This window comes from Pelodiscus sinensis, chromosome 1, assembly GCF_052426305.1.
Source record: "Pelodiscus sinensis isolate ZL-2025 chromosome 1, ASM5242630v1, whole genome shotgun sequence".
Taxonomy (NCBI): domain Eukaryota; kingdom Metazoa; phylum Chordata; order Testudines; family Trionychidae; genus Pelodiscus; species Pelodiscus sinensis.
In genome coordinates this window covers 136,792,504-136,809,454 of record NC_143052.1, presented here as the reverse complement: position 1 = coordinate 136,809,454, position 16,951 = coordinate 136,792,504, and the positions used below count along the sequence as shown (strand labels likewise).

Here is a 16,951-nt window from a genome sequence, read left to right as displayed (position 1 = left end):
GAGAGATTAGGGTTACACTTTTCTTTGAGCAAAGCTTGTACTCCACCATGTCTTCCAGAGAAGTTTGCAGCTCCATCAAATGCACAAGCAACTATCTGTTTGAGGTCCAATTGACAAGCATTTAACTCTTCTAAGATGTGGGTTCATAGAATCATAGAACCATAGAGTTGGAAGAGACCTCAGAAGGTCATCAAGTCCAGCCCCCTGCTCTAGGCAGGACCAATCCCAACTAAATCAACCCGGCCAGGGCTTTGTCAAGCCGAGACTTAAACACCTCTAGGGATGGAGACTCCACTACTTCCCTAGGTAACCCATTCCAGTGCTTCACTACCCTCCTAGTGAAATAGTTTTTTCCTAATATCCAACCTGGACCTCTCCCATCTCAACTTGAGAACATTGCTCCTTGTTCTGCCATCTGTCACTACTGAGAACAGCCTTTCTCCATCCTCTTTGGAACCTCCCTTCAGGAAGTTGAAGGCTGCTATCAAATCCCCCCTTACTCTTCGCTTCTGCAGACTAAACAGACCCAACTCCCTCAGCCTTTCCTCATAGGTCATGTGCTCCAGCCCCCTAATCATTTTGGTTGCCCTCCGCTGGACCCTCTCCAATGCGTCCACATCCTTTTTGTAGTGGGGGGCCCAGAACTGGACACAATACTCTAGATGTGGCCTCACCAGAGCCGAATAAAGGGGAATAATGACATCTCTGGATCTGCTGGCAATGCTCCTCTTAATGCAACCTAATATGCCATTAGCCTTCTTGGCTACAAGGGCACACTGTTGACTCATATCCAGCTTCTCATCCACTGTAACCCCTAGGTCCTTTTCTGCAGAACTACTACTTAGCTAGCTGGTCCCCAGCCTGTAACAATGCTTGGGATTCTTCCGTCCCAAGTGCAGGACTTTGCACTTGTCCTCGTTGAACCTCATCAGATTTCTTGTGGCCCAATCCTCCAATTTGTCTGAGTCACTCAGGACCCTATCTCTGCCCTCAAGCGTATCTTCCTCTCCCCCTAGTTTAGTGTCATTCGCAAACTTGTCACAGATGCAGCCAATGTGTTTTCTATAACTTGAACATCTAGAAATGCATCTACTGGCCTACCACTGACATCAAGATAACGTACACAGTGACTTAATACTTGATGCCCATTTGCATCAGTGCATTCATCAGCCATGTATGTACATTTTTTGAATATGGTGAGAGAGTTCTTCACTTTTTCAACTGTTGAGACTTTCACTGTTGCACCACATGCTTCTAGCCAGTCAGTTGAGTTTCTTGCTGAAAGATAGTGAGCATTTGCTGGTCTTGTTCGGAACCACTGTTCAACTTCAGGATGAACAAGTGACAATGCACTTAACATTGGCCTCCAGTTTGTAGTGTGGGCCCCTCATTATTCCCTCCACCTCACCCCACTCACCGGCGTTGTCCTTGGTCAGTGGAGATTCAGAGTTCACAGCTGCTTTTCACGTGAGTACACCTCCCAGGTGGGGGGCAAGAAGAGACCTTGCTTGTTCCTCCAGCTGCTCACTGTTCGCTCTGGCCACTGTTGTTCATTGTGCCACCCACCGTTCACTCCATCGCTCTGTTGCCAATGGCCCTGCTCCATCACCTTCTGCTGCCACCTGCTATTGTGACCTCTGCGAGTTGGTCTCTTGAGGTTCCACCCAGCTCTCAGTGATTTCAGCTGAGCTCTCAGTGGGGAAACCTCGCTGCTAGTGCAGTCTGAGCTGTCTCTTACACAAAAACACTGTACCCACAGGAACGCTGTCCCCACAGCAGGACTAAGCACTTAGACCAACTTAAATGTATACCCCAAATTAAAAAATATAGCAAGAGACCTAAAAAAGAGTCACCGTGGCTTAACCACCATGTAAAAGAAGCAGTGAGGGACAAAAAGGTATCTTTTAAGAAGTGGAAGTCCAATCCTAGGGTATGTCTACACTACAAAGTTAGTTCGAACTAACGGACGTTAGTTCGAACTAACTTTAATAGGCGCTACACTAGCGCTCCGCTAGTTCAAATTTAATTCGAACTAGCGGAGCGCTTAGTTCAAACTAGGTAAACCTCATTTTACGAGGACTAAGCCTAGTTCGAACTAGCTAGTTCGAATTAAGGGCTGTGTAGACCCTTAATTCGAACTAGTGGGAGGCTAGCCCTCCCCAGCTTTCCCTGGTGGCCACTCTGGCCAACACCAGGGAAACTCTATGCCCCCCTCCCGGCCCCGGACCCCTTAAAGGGGCACGGGCTGGCTACGGTGCCCGTGCCAGGTGCAAGCCTGCCAGCACCCAGCCAGCAGACCCTGCACCTGGCACGGATCGAGCCAGCCACCTGATGCCCCCCAGCCCTCCGCCTCTTCCCGGGACCAGGATGGCGGCTCCCGGGAGCTTGCCCGGGACCGGAAGAGGCGGGCACCCGCCTGGGCTAGTGCGGACATCCTGGACCTTGTCCACGATCTCCACACTAGGCACAGGAAAGTGGCTGGCTTGGGCAGGAGAGCTGCCAGCCTGGCCACCCAGGAACAGGTGTGCATGAAAATCAAGGGGGTCCACTGAGACCCCCGACCCTGAGCCCTGAGCTTACAATGGCCGTCCTGGGTCAGACCAAAGGTCCATCTAGCTCAGTAGCCTGTCTGCTGACAGCGGCCAACACTAGGGACCCTGGAGGGGATGGACCGAAGACAGTGACCAAGCCATTTGTCTCGTGCCATCCCTCTCCAGCCTTCCACAAACCTTGGGCAGGGACACCACTCCTACCCCCTGGCTAATACCACTCCATGGACCCAACCTCCGTAACTTGATCTCACTTCCCTTTAAACTCTGTTCTAGTTGTAGCCTTCACAGCCTCCTGCAGCAAGGAGTTCCACAGGTTGACTCTTTGCTTTGTGAAGAAGAACTTTCTGTTACTAGTTAGAAGCCTGCTACCCATTCCTTTCCTTTGGTGTCCTCTAGTCCTTCTTTATGGGAACTAATGAAGAACTTTTCTGTATGCACCCTCTCCACCCAACTCCTGCTTTTAGAGACCTCTGTCCTGTCCCCCCTCCGTCTCCTCTTTTCTAAGCTGAGAAGTCCAAGTCTCTTTAGCCTCTCTTCATATGGGACCTGTTCCCGACCCCCGATCATTTTAGTTGCCCTCCCCTCTCCCAGCCTCTCTCTTCCCCTCTCCCACCTCCTTTTCCCAGTCTCCCCCAGTTTTGTTCAATAAAGACAGATTCCATATTTGAACACAATTGTCCTTTATTTTGTACATCAAGAAAAGGGGCTAGAGAAGGGTAAGTGGAAGGAGGTGAAGGAGGAATGGGGCACGAGCCCCCGATGGGGAGGACTGGGCTGGCTCTGTGGGCTTCTGGGGGGGGGAAGCTCTCCTGCAGCCCCCCAATTGCCTCCTCTCCCCAGATGGCAGCCTGCGGCAAGTGCAGCCAGGCTGATGGCCGAGTGGTGTGATGTGCCCAGTGTGGGCACTCCAGGCACTCCAAGCCAGGACTGGTTTTCAAGCGGGGCACCCCTGAGAACTGTCTGTCCGGGGTGGGGGTCAGGACCCTTTAAGCACAGCCCTCGGGTAGCCTGAGACAGCATCTCCACGCTCTAAGTCCTCCTCTGATGCCCTGCCGGCACTGCTTCCGGCCAGCCTTAAGCCCTGTTCAGGGTCCACTTAATGTGGACATGCTAGTTCGAATTAGCAAACGCTAATTTGAACTAGTTTTTAGTTCTAGATGCGTTAGTTCGAATTAGCTTAGTTCGAATTAACTAATTTGAACTAAGTTAGTTCGAACTAACTCTGTAGTGTAGACATACCCCAAGTGAGATAAATAGAAAGGAACATAAACACTGTCAAATCAAGTGTAAAAATGTAATAAGAAAAGCAAAAAAAGATTTTGAGGAACAGCTAGCCAAAAACTCAAAAAGAAATAACAAAATGTTTTTTAAGTACATTAGAAGCAGGAAGCCTGCTAAAAAACCTGTGGGTCCCCTAGATGATCGAGCTATAAAAGAAGAAATCAAGGACAATAAAGCCATTGCGGAGAAATTAAATGATTTCTTTGCTTCAGTCTTCATGGCTGAGGACGTTGGGGAGATTCCTGAATCTGCACCGTCCTTTGTGGGTGATGAATCTGAGGAACTGTCCTGGATTGAAGTGTCATTAGAGGAGGTTACAGAGGTTACAGAGCAGGTTGCCATCCGGGTGGGGGGCCAATTGGGGGGCTGCAGGAGAGCTTCCACCCCCAGAAGCCCACAGAGCCAGCCCAGTCCTCCCCATCGGGGGCTCGTACCCCATTCCTCCCTCACCTCCTTCCACTTACCCCTCCCTAGCCCCCTTCCTGATGTACAAAATGAAGGACACGTGTGTTCAAAAATAGAAACTCTCTTTATTGAACAAAACTCGGGGAGACTGGGAAAAGGAGGTGGGAGAGGGGAAGAGAGAGGGTGGGAGAGGGGAGGGCAACTAAAATGATCAGGGGTTTGGAACAGGTCCCATATGAAGAGAGGCTAAAGAGACTGGGTCTTTTCAGCTTACAAAAGAGGAGACTGAGGGGGGATATGATAGAGGTCTATAAAAGCATGAGTGATGTGGTGAGGGTGCATGAAGAAAAGTTCTTCATTAGTTCCCATAATAGAAGGACAAGAAGACACCAAATGAAATGAATGGGTAGCAGGCTTCAAACTAACAACAGAAAGTTCTTCTTCACAAAGCAAATAGTCACCCTGTGGAACTCCTTGCTGCAGGAGGCTTTGAAGGCTAGAACTTTAACAGAGTTTAAAGAGAAGTTAGATAAATTCATGGAGGTTGGGTCCATGGAGTGCTATTAGCCAGGGGGTAGAAATGGTGTCCCTGGCCTCTGTTTGTGGAAGGCTGGAGATGGATGGCACGAGACAAATGGCTTGGTCATTGTCTTCGGTCCATCCCCTCCAGGGTCCCTAGGGTTGGCCGCTGTCGGCAGACAGGCTACTGGGCTAGATGGACCTTTGGTCTGACCCAGGATGGCCATTGTAAGCTCAGGGCTCAGGGTCGGGGGTTTCAGTGGACCCCCTTGATTTTCATGCACACCTGTTCCTGGGTGGCGAGGCTGGCAGCTCTTGTGCCCTAGACGGCCACTCTCCTGTGCCTAGTGCGGAGGTCATGGATGAGGTCCATGATGTCTGCACTAGACCAGGCAGGTGCCCGCCTCTTGCGGTCCCGGGCAAGCTCCCGGGAGCCGCAATCCTGGTCCCGGGAAGAGGGGGAGGGCTGGGGGGCATCGGGTGGCTGGCTCGAGCTGTGCCAGGTGCGGGGTCTGCTAGCTGGGTGCTGGCAGGCTTGCACCTGGCACGGGCACCGTAGCCAGCCCGTGCCCCTTTATGGGGTCCGGGGCCGGGAGGGGGGCAATAGAGTTTCTCTGGTGCTGGCCAGAGTGGCCACCAGGGAAAGCTGGGGAGGGCTAGCCTCCCACTAGTTCAAATTAAGGGGCTACACACCCCTTAATTCAAACTAGTAAGTTCGAACAAGGCTTAGTCCTCGTAGAATGAGGTTTACCTAGTTCGAACTAAGCGCTCCGCTAGTTCGAATTAAGTTTGAACTAACGGAGCACTAGTGTAGCGCCTATCAAAGTTAATTCGAACTAACGTCTGTTATTTCGAATTAACTTTGTAGTGTAGACATACCCTTAGAGTTCTTTGAAGGGGTTAACAAACATGCGGACAAGGGGGATCCAGTAGATATAGTATACTTGGATTTTCAGAAAGTCTTTGACAAGGTCCCTCACCAAAGGCTCTTGTGTAAATTACATGGCCATGGGATAAGAGGGAAGGTCCTTTCTTGGATTGAGAACTGGTTAAAAGACAGGAAACAAAGGGTAGGAATAAATGGTAAATTTTCAGATTGGAGAGGGGTAACTAGTGGTGTACCCCAAGGGTCAGTCCTGGGACCAATCCTTTTCAACTTATTCATAAATGATCTGGAGAAAGGGGTAAGCAGTGAGGTAGTAAAGTTTGCAGATTATACAAAACTGTTTAAGATAGTCAAGACAGAAGCAGACTGTGAGGGGCTCCAAGAAGATCTCACCAAACTGAGTGATTGGGCAACAAAATGGCAAATGAAATTTAATGTGGATAAGTGTAAAGTAATGCACATTGGGAAAAATAACCCCAATTATACGTACAGTATGATGGGGGCAAATTTGGCTACGACAAATCAGGAAAGAGATCTTGGAGTTATCGTGGACACTTCTCTGAGAACTTCCACACAGTGTGCAGCGGCGGTTAAAAAGGCAAATAGGATGCTAGGAATTATTAGGAAAGAGATAGAAAATAAGACACAGAATATCTTACTGCCCCTGTGTAAAACTATGGTACGCCCACATCTTGAATACTGTGTACAGATGTGGTCTCCTCACCTCAAAAAAGATATTTTGGCCTTGGAAAGTGTTCAACAAAAGGGCAACTAAAATGATTAGGGGTTTGGAACGGGTCCCATATGAGGAGAGATTAAAGCGACTAGGACTTTTCAGTTTAGAAAGGAGGAGACTGAGGGGGGATATGATAGAGGTCTATAAAATCATGAGTGGTGTGGAGAGGGCCGATAAAGAAAAGTTATTTATTAGTTCCCTAAATAGAAGAACTGGAGGACACCAAATGAAATTAATGGGGAGCAGGTTTAAAACTAATAAAAGAAAGTTCTTCTTCACACAGCGTGTAGTCAACCTGTTGAACTCCTTGCCAGAGGAGGCTGTGAAGGCTGGGACTATAATAGAGTTTAAAAAGAAGCTAGATAATTTAATGGACGTTAGGTCCATAAAAGGCTATTAGCCAGGGGATAAAATGGTGTCCTTGGCCTCTGTTTGTCAGAGGCTGGAGAGGGATGGCAGGAGACAAATCGCTTGATCATTGTCTTCGGTCCACCCTCTCTGGGGCACCTGGTGCTGGCCACTGTTGACAGACAGGATACGGGGTTAGATGGACCTTTGGTCTGACCCAGTATGACAGTTCTTATGTTCTTATGTTCTTATCAGTGATTTCAGCTGTAGTGGTCACTTAACAAAACAAAAGACTATATAATCAGCTGTCTTTAAACAGTGGAGAGAGGCTGGTCAAATAGTGCTTGTGACTCAGACAGACTATCAAGCAAAACACCTGTCCCCACCCTCTCGATGCCCTCAATCAGTACAGGTTAAGTACAGTTCTACTGCCCTTTACTCATACAATAAGAACAACAACATTTCATTCCCCCTCCTCCCCCCAGGGCATTCAAGTTATTTGTAACCCAATCCCAGCCAAAATCTATCACTTGGGCAACACAGTTCTGTTTGCTGGATACCTAGTTAGATTAGGTGTGAATGTAAATATAATCTTGTCCGGAAGCCTTTCCCTCCAGCCCCCAGCTCATCGCTAGCTGTCAGGGAGAGCTCATTTTGATTTTGCTTACAAATCATAATTTGAAATTATTAGGTTGGCCAACATCACCAAAATGACATTGTCATAAAAAACAACAGCTGTATAAGGAAGCTAGTCTATGTTCATACTTTTCAAATCTATTATACTTTTTCAGATACACATATCTTATCATACACTGTATATGCTTTTAAAGTGTGTATTAGTATTTCAATTTCAATTCAAATCCAAACAATCACTAAATTGGCATGTAACTAGTTCTCAACTTGGGGAGGGGGATGTAGGGAAATCCCTGCTCATTGTGGCCCAAAGGGAAGCTGTGGCAGCTGCAGGTGGCTCAGGGCTGTCAGGGCCTCCTGTCTGCTATAAACCCTTTCCCCTGAGGCTGCATCTTTAAGGGCTCCAGGGAAGGGGAGGATCGGGGCCAGTGTAGACGCTCTTTTCTGGCTTTTTTAAAAGCCGGAAAAAAGTGGCGGACATTTTTATTTAAATGCCGCGGGGGATATTTAAATCCCCCGCGGATTTCCCTACGACGACTGGTGAAATTTACATGCCCCTTCCGGAAAAGGGGCCAGTGTAGACGAGCCCGCTGTCTATTAATGGCATTTGGTGACCCCTGGTTCTTGTGTTATGAAGAGAAGTAAACAATATTTCCTTTTTCACTTTTCCACAACAATCATGATCATACCTCCCCCTTAATCATCTTTTTTCCAAGCTGAAAAGTCCCACTACTATTAATATCGCCTATATAGCAGCCATTCCATAGCCCTAATTATTTCTGTGGCCCCTTTCTGAACTTTTTCAAATGCCAGGATATCTTTATTGAGACAAGGAGACCACATCAGCATGCTGTATTCAGGATGTACCATGGATTTATATAGAGGCACTAAGATATTCTGTCTTATTCTCAATTCCTTTCTTAATGATCCTAACATTCTGTTTATTTTTTTGAGCGCTGCTGCACACTGAGTGGATGTTTTCAGAGAACTATCTACAAGGACTCCAAGATCACAAAGGGCAAGTCATGCCTGAACAATCTGATTAGCTTCTATGATGAGGTAACTGGCTCTGTGGACATGGGGAAGTCAGTGGATGTTATATACCTTGACTTTAGCAAGGCTTTTGATACGGTCTCCCACAATATTCTTGCCAGCAAGTTAAGGGAATGCGGATTGGATAAATGGACGGTGAGATGGATAGAAAGATGGCTAGAAGGCCAGGCCCAGCGGGTAGTGATCAATGGCTCGATGTCAGGATGGCGGTCGGTTTCTAGTGGAGTGCCCCAAGGTTCGGTTCTAGGACCGGTTTTGTTCAATATCTTTATTAATGATCTGGATGAGGGGATGGATTGCACCCTCAGCAAGTTTGCGGATGACACTAAGCTGGGGGGAGAGGTAGATACGCTTAAGGGCAGAGATAGGGTATAGAATGACTTAGACAAATTGGAGGATTGGGCCACAAGAAATCTGATGAGGTTCAACAAGGACAAGTGTAGAGTTCTGCACTTGGGACGGAAGAATCCCAAGCATAGTTACAAGCTGGGGACCAACCAGTTAAGTAATATTTCTGCAGAAAAGGACCTGGGGGTTACAGTGGATGAGAAGCTAGATATGAGTCAACAGTGTGCCCTTGTAGCCAAGAAGGCTAATGGCATATTAGGATGCATTAAGAGGAGCATTGCCAGCAGATCCAGAGATGTCATCATTCCCCTTTATTCAGCTTTGGTGAGGCCGCATCTGGAGTATTGTGTCCAGTTCTGGGCCCCCCACTACAAAAAGGATGTGGATGCATTGGAGAGAGTCCAGCGGAGGGCAACCAAAATGATTAGGGGGCTGGAGCATATGACTTATGAGGAGAGGCTGAGATACTTGGGTCTGTTTAGTCTGCAGAAGCGAAGAGTGAGGGGGGATTTGATAGCAGCCTTCAACTTCCTGAAGGGAGGTTCCAAAGAGGATGGAGAGAGGCTGTTCTCAGTAGTGACAGATGGCAGAACAAGGAGCAATGGTCTCAAGTTGTGGTGGGAGAGGTCCAGGTTGGATATTAGGAAAAACTATTTCCCTAGGAAGGTGGTGAAGCACTGGAATGGGTTACCTAGGGAAGTGGTGGAGTCTCCATCCCTAGAGGTGTTTAAGTCTCGGCTTGACAAAGCCCTGGCCGGGTTGATTTAGTTGGGATTGGTCCTGCCTAGAGCAGGGGGCTGGACTTGATGACCTTCTGAGGTCTCTTCCAGTTCTATGATCCTATGATTCTAGTGTTAACTGATAATTTAGACTCCATAATGTTATATGTATGATGGCATTACATTTTCCAATGTGCATTTCTTTCATTTATCAACATTGAATTTCAACTGCCATTTTATTCTCTAGTCTTGTGCGATCGTCTTGTAGCTCTTCACAGTCCTCTTGAGACATAGCTATCTTGTGTAGCTGGCTAAAGCTACAGTACAAAGGGTGAGTCAATGACAATGATGTCATAAAGAATGACATGTCTCCACCAGCTTGGATAATAAAGAATGCAGTTTCCCATTGGTTCACACCCAACCAATCAGAAGTACATTTTCTCCTCTGCCAAGGTTATAAAAGGTCTGCAGCTCAGACAAGGTCAGTGGAAACTCTGGTTGCTTTTCAAGAGGTAGCTTACCCAAGCTACATTTCACCAAGACAAACCAGGAAGTGAGCAAAGAAGGCAAAGGAAAGAAAGATAAAGCGAACACAGACCAGCAAGTAAGGCAAGGCAAGGAAAAAAAGACAAACCATTAAAGAAAGGAAAAGAAAACCAGGCAAGCCAAGACAAGGAAGTAAAAATTAAACTAAGCTACGAGTCTGCAATATGTCTGAGACTGAGTCTGAGTCTGAGTCTGAGCACTCTGGTGAGACTTCAAACACAAAGGAGGCCAAGGCCAAAATCACCCGTTCTTCCCGGGCTGGGCTGCTGTTCTCTGTCAGTCGCATAGACAGACTGCTACGCAAAGGACAATTTGCAGACCGTATTGGAGCTGGAGCACCGGTCTACATGGCTGCAGTGCTTCAGTACCTGACTCACGAGATTATGGATATTGCTGGGGAAGTCGCTGCACGCAGCAAGAAGCGTCGGATTTCCCCGCGGCACTTGCAGCTGGCCATCCACAGTGACTCAGAGCTCAAGAAACTTCTGGGAGGTGTCACCATCTCTCAGGGCGGGGTTCTGCCCTTAAATCAGGCTGTGCCTTTACCTTCCAAGAAGAGAAATGGCAGGAGATCCATCAAGAGACGGATTGCCCCTGCCTCTGTCCCGGTTAAATGAGAAGAGAACAAAGGAGAGAGTGCCACCCCAGACTTGGGAGAACTGGCACTAACTTGTTGCAAGGCTCTTTTCAAATGCCTCAGTATAGTCTAATAAAAGCGGTTAAAATGCCAGATCTTGTTTTGTAAATGGATTTCCTCTTTTAATCTCCTGCAGTTATAAGGAGAGGTGGGTGAGGTAGCATAATTGAAAATATTGTATGAAATCCTAGAAAGATATAACTCATTCATTTCATTAAGAAATTTATATCAGAAATTATCAAAATGGTATTTTTGGAGATGATTCCTGTGTTTGCTCAGGCATTTCCTCCAATAGACTAAATATTAGGAACATTCTTCCTATAGTCGAGTTGCTGTGTATTGCATAGAAAAGAGCAAACTCAAGATAGAAAAATGTAATCATGGGCTTGGTTTTTATTTTATTCTTATGGTTTTTGTTGTGGGTTTTGTTTGTTTTTTGTTTTGTTTTTTAATAAAACCATTGACTATTTTAGAGTAAAATCAGATTTATATCAGTACAAGTGATATTAGAAACAGGCTTTATGAAATTATTAAATATCTGGGAGGTTAACATAAATGATCATCCTTTTAAAGCAGGGGTGGGCAATAATTTTTGATGGGGAGACACTACAAGAATGTAGTAAATGGTCAAGGGCCACTCTTCCATGTTACTAATGAAAGAAAGGTTGGGTGCAGAGGAGAGCTTGGGTGGTGTAGGAGGAATCTGGGTGGGAGTTAGAATGAAAGAGGGGGTTGTGACTTGGGGCAGAGGATTGGGGTGTAGGATCTGGGAGGGGTGGTTCCTAGGCAATTGCCCAATCCCCTAGGCCACTCTAGAAGCCACCCCCACCTGCCTACCATTGGGATGTCCTTTATCCTGCCTGGTGCCTGAGCCAGGTCCATCTAGGGGGCACAGGAAGGAGGTTAGGGGCTTGGGCTGTGACCTAAGAATGGAGGGAGGTTATGACCTTGGGCAGGGGATTGGAGTACAAGGTCTGAGAGAGGGTGTGAGTTCAGGAGCAAGGATGCAGAGGGTTTGTGTTACATGGAGTAGAGGTGCATGAGGGGAGAGAAGGAAGGGGTAGGGGTTGGGGTGCCAGAGGCAGGCTCTAGCCCACAGGTGCCTACCTAGGTGGCTCCTGGCCAGCAAGCCCAGCAGGTCCTGCAGCTCCCTGCCTTCCATGCCCCCATATGCCACTCAAAGCAGCTGGCTGCTGGGCTCATGTGATTCTCTGACTACCACAAGCCCCCGGGGGCATACTTTGCGTGCTGTCTGCCTTGAAAACACACTCTCTTTCTCCACCCCTAGCTCATGGTGGTGCTCAGAAAAGTTTATGGCTCCCACAGCTCTGAGTGCTGTGAGGGGGCAGGGCAGGCAAGGAGTCTGCCTGATTCTTCTGCTGGGCCATGGAGTATATTTGGCAGGCTGGGTCCAGCCCAGGGGTTGTATTTTGCTCATCTTTTTTTAAAAGGGAAAACTGAGAGTAATGTTTGAGTATAAATTGTATGTAATCATTATTTTAAAATAATGGAAGTTTGTCAGTTAAAACAAGTTGAATGGTCATGGAAAATACATCCATTATATGTAACAGACAACTGAGAGGGAAAGGTGGTTATATTAGCTCGTGCAAAAATAACCACAAATTAATTACTCTTACAGCAATTTTTCCTTGCCTGTTCCCATCCCTTGCCATATAAATACTCAAAAATTAATATGAAATATACAATGTGTAAGAGTTTGTGCTAGCCAAAACCTAGCCTGATTACTTCTCTGCCGAGCAGTATTAGGTATGTCAGGCTAGTCCTGAAATAGCAAAAACTTTTACTCTCCACTTAGGTACCACAAGAGACACAAGAGACATCACCAACTTCAGGCGGCCAGAGAAACTGATCAATATTTACAAAACTTTGGCTGCTTGAATTTCATACCTAACCCCATATTTAAGCTATTAACTAAAAGTGACTTGATTTCTAGAGGTGCTGAGAATTCAGAACCACCTAACTAAGAGGGAGGGGTTTGGAGTATGAGGGGGGAGGAGCATGAGAAGGGCTGTGGAGCACAGGCTCCCAAAGGGGCTTGGGTGCATGAGGGGATTGGGGCACTGGAGGGACTTGGGATGCTGGGGAGGACACAAGCCCAGGATCCCCACCAGCAGCAGCTGCTTCTGGTGGAGGCAAAGTCAGGTGGCTCTGCAACCAACAAGCACACTGGTCTCCATCTGCAGGCACCACTCCCTGCAGTTCCCAGTGGCAGTACTCAGGGAGGGGAATGGTGGCAGTATGCCTGCAGAACCTCCTAGCTGCACTTCTACCCACAACAGCTGAGATGGGGAACGCTGGTGGAGGTTGCTGGAGTTGAGTGCCCCACAATGTTCCCTCCAATCTTTTCCCTCTGTGTGTGGATTATTTCCATCCAGATACAAAATACATGTTATATGCATCAAGGCACGTGTGAATGTGCACCACCATTAAAAGCAAAACCTAGCTGCTTTGCTAATCAGCTGGGCGGCACTAGAATATCTTCTGAGCAGTCGCACAAGTGCACAGCTTACAGGGAACACTATCCCTGCCCCACATCTGGCAACCCAAGTCTGTCCTGTGCCCCAGTCCCTGGTCCAAGCCCCTCCCAGAGCACATCTCAAAGCCCCTCTCACAGCCCAGTTCCCTGCCAGCCCCACACCAACCGCACTGAAAACCAGACTTTCTGTGCAGATCAGAAATTCAGACTCAGTGAGCTTGTCAACTAGTGAAGTGCTGGATAAAAGGGCTTTTACAGTAGTCTCATTGGAGGCATGAGTGAGAATTCCTTCCCTGAGTAATAACTGTAGCTTCAGGACTTCGGTCAGGACTGTCAGATTTTGTTTACATGCAAGCATGTTGAGGAGATGAACACAAATTCTAATTTCACTTTTTCATGGCATCAGCTCCCCCAAAGAATGAACAAAACATCAGTGAAGCACGGGTCTGTGGGCTTGTTTCTGCCTTGCCCTACCTGAGCAGTATCTGAGCAGATAATTAACCCCATGGATGGCAACAGAGCTCTGTGTGCAGTCATTTATGACTCAGTATCAAAAGGGGGGCAGAATGGCTCCCAGTATGAATATGAAGTTATATACTGCTATCACTGGCCGTTTGAAGTATGTTCTGGCCAATGGAGTTATTCCTGATTAGAGCTGGGTGAATAAATGAGTTTCAGTTTGGTGGACAAAGTGAAAATTAAAAAAATATATATTGTATCTGGTTAAATGAAGAGGTTTGTTGCACCCACAGTGAAAGGATGTGAAAAATGCCCCAAAATGAAGCACCTTTTGAGGCTGTGGAGGTGGGTGACTTTTTAAAGGGCAATAAATTTCTAAACAAAACATTTTAAAAAAATACGTTTTCGGGGGGCGGGGGGGGGGGGGTTACTTATTTTTTCCTGTCAAAATTGTTCATCAAATAGATTCTGAATTCAAAAGCTAATTTTTGTGGCACAAAACATTTTTTTCAACAAATAGAACTATTTGCTGAAAAATAATTGTTGATTTATAACAATTCAACAAAGAGTAGAACATTACCATATATACACAAAACAATATGGCTGTGTCTACACTGGCATGAATTTCCGGAACTGCTTAAAACGGAATACTATTCCGTTTTCAGTTTTTCCAGAAAAGGAGCGTCTACATTGGCAGGCTGCTTTTCCGGAAAAGCCCTTTTTCCGGAAAAGCGTTTGTGGCCAATGTAGATGCGCTTTTCCGGAAAAGACTACTGGGCTGTCTACACTGGCCCTTTCCGGAACAATGTTCCGGAATAAGGACTTATGCCCGAGCGGGAGCAGAATAGTTTTTCCGGAATAGCGGCTGATTTTGTACAGTAGAGCATCGTTGCTTTTCCGGAAATTCAAGGGCCAGTGTAGACAGCTCGCAGCCTATTCCGGAAAAGCGGCTGATTTTCCGGAATAAGTGGCCCAGTGTAGACACAGCCCTTATGTATATTATAAGCCAGTATCTCTACTACCACTTATCTATAAAGCAGTATCTCTACTACCATTTACCTGCAAAAGGCATTGTAAGAATTTTAGGACTTCATGATTTTGAGAGGCTTGGATATGTTTGATTTAAAAAAGAAAGCAAGCTCCTCTTGCGGATGAGAGAGGAAACATTATTTTTAGGATAGTAGAAAGGATCTGAATATGTAGCTGTTTGGAGGGAGGTTGTGAGAGTTAAAAATTAGACTAGGCTGCTATGCTTTAGGGCTACGTCTACACTGGCCCCTTTTCCGGAAGGGGCATGTACATTTCACGAGTCGTCGTAGGGAAATCCGCGGGGGATTTAAATATCCCCCGCGGCATTTAAATAAAAATGTCCGCCGCTTTTTTCCGGCTTTTAAAAAAGCCGGAAAAGAGCGTCTAGACTGGCCCCGATCCTCCGGAAAAAGTGCCCTTTTCCGGAGGCTCTTATTCTTACTTTGAAGAAAGAATAAGAGCCTCCGGAAAAGGGCACTTTTTCCGGAGGATCGGGGCCAGTCTAGACGCTCTTTTCCGGCTTTTTTAAAAGCCGGAAAAAAGCGGCGGACATTTTTATTTAAATGCCGCGGGGGATATTTAAATCCCCCGCGGATTTCCCTACGACGACTCGTGAAATGTACATGCCCCTTCCGGAAAAGGGGCCAGTGTAGATGTAGCCTAGGAGTTTCTGCCTTTGGTGTGTCTGCCTAGAAAAGTGTGTTACTTGCTAATGGAAATGGGTAGGTTACTATTTGTCTGGGGAGTGCTTCATAACTTCAAAGACTAAACAAAAGTTAATACAGAAATGTGAAACAGTTTTACATTTCTATATTAACTTTTGTTTTGCTAATAGCAAAGCTCACTAGCTAAAATCCAATGCAAAGTGAGAGTCAATGGGAATGATGTCACAAAAGGATGATCTAGTAGTCCCTCTAGCTTGGCTAACAAATGAGGCAGCTTCCTATTGGTTCTCAGACAACCAATCAGAAAGCAAGGTTGCACAATGTGCCCAGGTTATAAAAGGTTGCAGGCTCAGACAGGGTTGGGACACAACTGTGGTGATTTCAAGAGGTGACTTAGCCAAGCCACACTTTTGTCAGGCCAGTCATAATTGGGCAGATCAGGAAGAAATTAAAAGAAGGCAAAATAAGAGAGAGAGAAAACCAAGTGAACAGAGCGTGGAAAGAGAGAGACAGACAAGTCAAGCAAAGAAAGACACAGAGAAGCAGAGCCAAGCAAGGAAACACACTAAGGCCAACTCAAGTAAAGAATCTGGTAAACCAAACAGAGCAAACAAAACCAAAAAAGTCAAGCCAAGTGTTGCTGGAACAAACAGTAGAATTCTGCAACATGTCTGAGACTGAGACTGAGTCTGAGTCTGAGTCTGAGCACTCTGGTGAGACTTCAAACACAAAGGAGGCCAAGGCCAAAATCACCCGTTCTTCCCGGGCTGGGCTGCTGTTCTCTGTCAGTCGCATAGACAGACTGCTGCGCAAAGGACAATTTGCAGACCGTATTGGAGCTGGAGCACCGGTCTACATGGCTGCAGTGCTTCAGTACCTGACTCATGAGATTATGGATATTGCTGGGGAAGTCGCTGCACGCAGCAAGAAGCGTCGGATTTCCCCGCGGCACTTGCAGCTGGCCATCCACAGCGACTCAGAGTTCAAGAAACTGCTGGGAGGTGTCATCATCTCTCAGGGCGGGGTCCTGCCCTTAAATCAGGCTGTGCCTTTACCTTCCAAGAAGAGAAATGGCAGGAGATCCATCAAGAGACGGATTGCCCCTGCCTCTGTCTCGGTTAAGTGAGAAGAGAACAAAGGAGAGAGTGCCACCCCAGACTTGGGAGAACTGGCAATAACTTATTGCAAGGCTCTTTTCAAATGCCCCAGTATAGTCTAATAAAAGCAGTTAAAATGCCAGATCTTGTTTTCTGAATGTCTTTATTGCTAACATTGTAAGGGAACATTCAGTTAATTAGGAAGCGACACAGAGACGGTGGTAACAAAGGCAAAAAGTACAGCGCGTAGTCATTTCCTTACAATACATGTACGCGTAAGACATTACCTAGTGTGTGCCTGGGAAATGGTTCCCGTCAAAGTGCATTGGTGTGGACAGTTAGATGGAATGTGAGGAGAATATGTGACTTCCTGCTTCTGAGCTAACAGCTGCTGCTTTCAGTCTGGCTGCAGATGAAGGCTCTATGGCTACAGGCCTATGGCTATAGAAAAAGGCCTTTTTTCTTACATTTACACAGCTCCCCTATTTGTGGCTGGAGTGTCAGAAACTCATATAGGGCTTCCCCTCCAGTGCTCTGCCAC

The 16,951-nt window shown here is 46.7% G+C and overlaps 2 protein-coding genes across 2 annotated transcripts; both read left to right on the top strand.

The window, feature by feature from the left end:
* The first annotated feature begins 9,954 nt into the window (after positions 1 to 9,954).
* Positions 9,955 to 10,756, top strand: LOC142830526 (late histone H2A.2.2-like). Its single transcript, XM_075936125.2, has one exon. The coding sequence runs from the start codon at positions 10,191 to 10,193 to the stop codon at positions 10,641 to 10,643; it is 453 nt and encodes a 150-aa protein (XP_075792240.1). The 5' UTR covers positions 9,955 to 10,190; the 3' UTR covers positions 10,644 to 10,756.
* A 4,899-nt stretch (positions 10,757 to 15,655) lies between these two features.
* On the top strand, positions 15,656 to 16,552 carry LOC102456592 (histone H2A-like). The gene has a single exon (XM_075935249.2). It carries the CDS (start codon positions 15,981 to 15,983, stop codon positions 16,437 to 16,439), a length of 459 nt encoding a protein of 152 aa, XP_075791364.1. The 5' UTR covers positions 15,656 to 15,980; the 3' UTR covers positions 16,440 to 16,552.
* Positions 16,553 to 16,951: the final 399 nt, after the last annotated feature.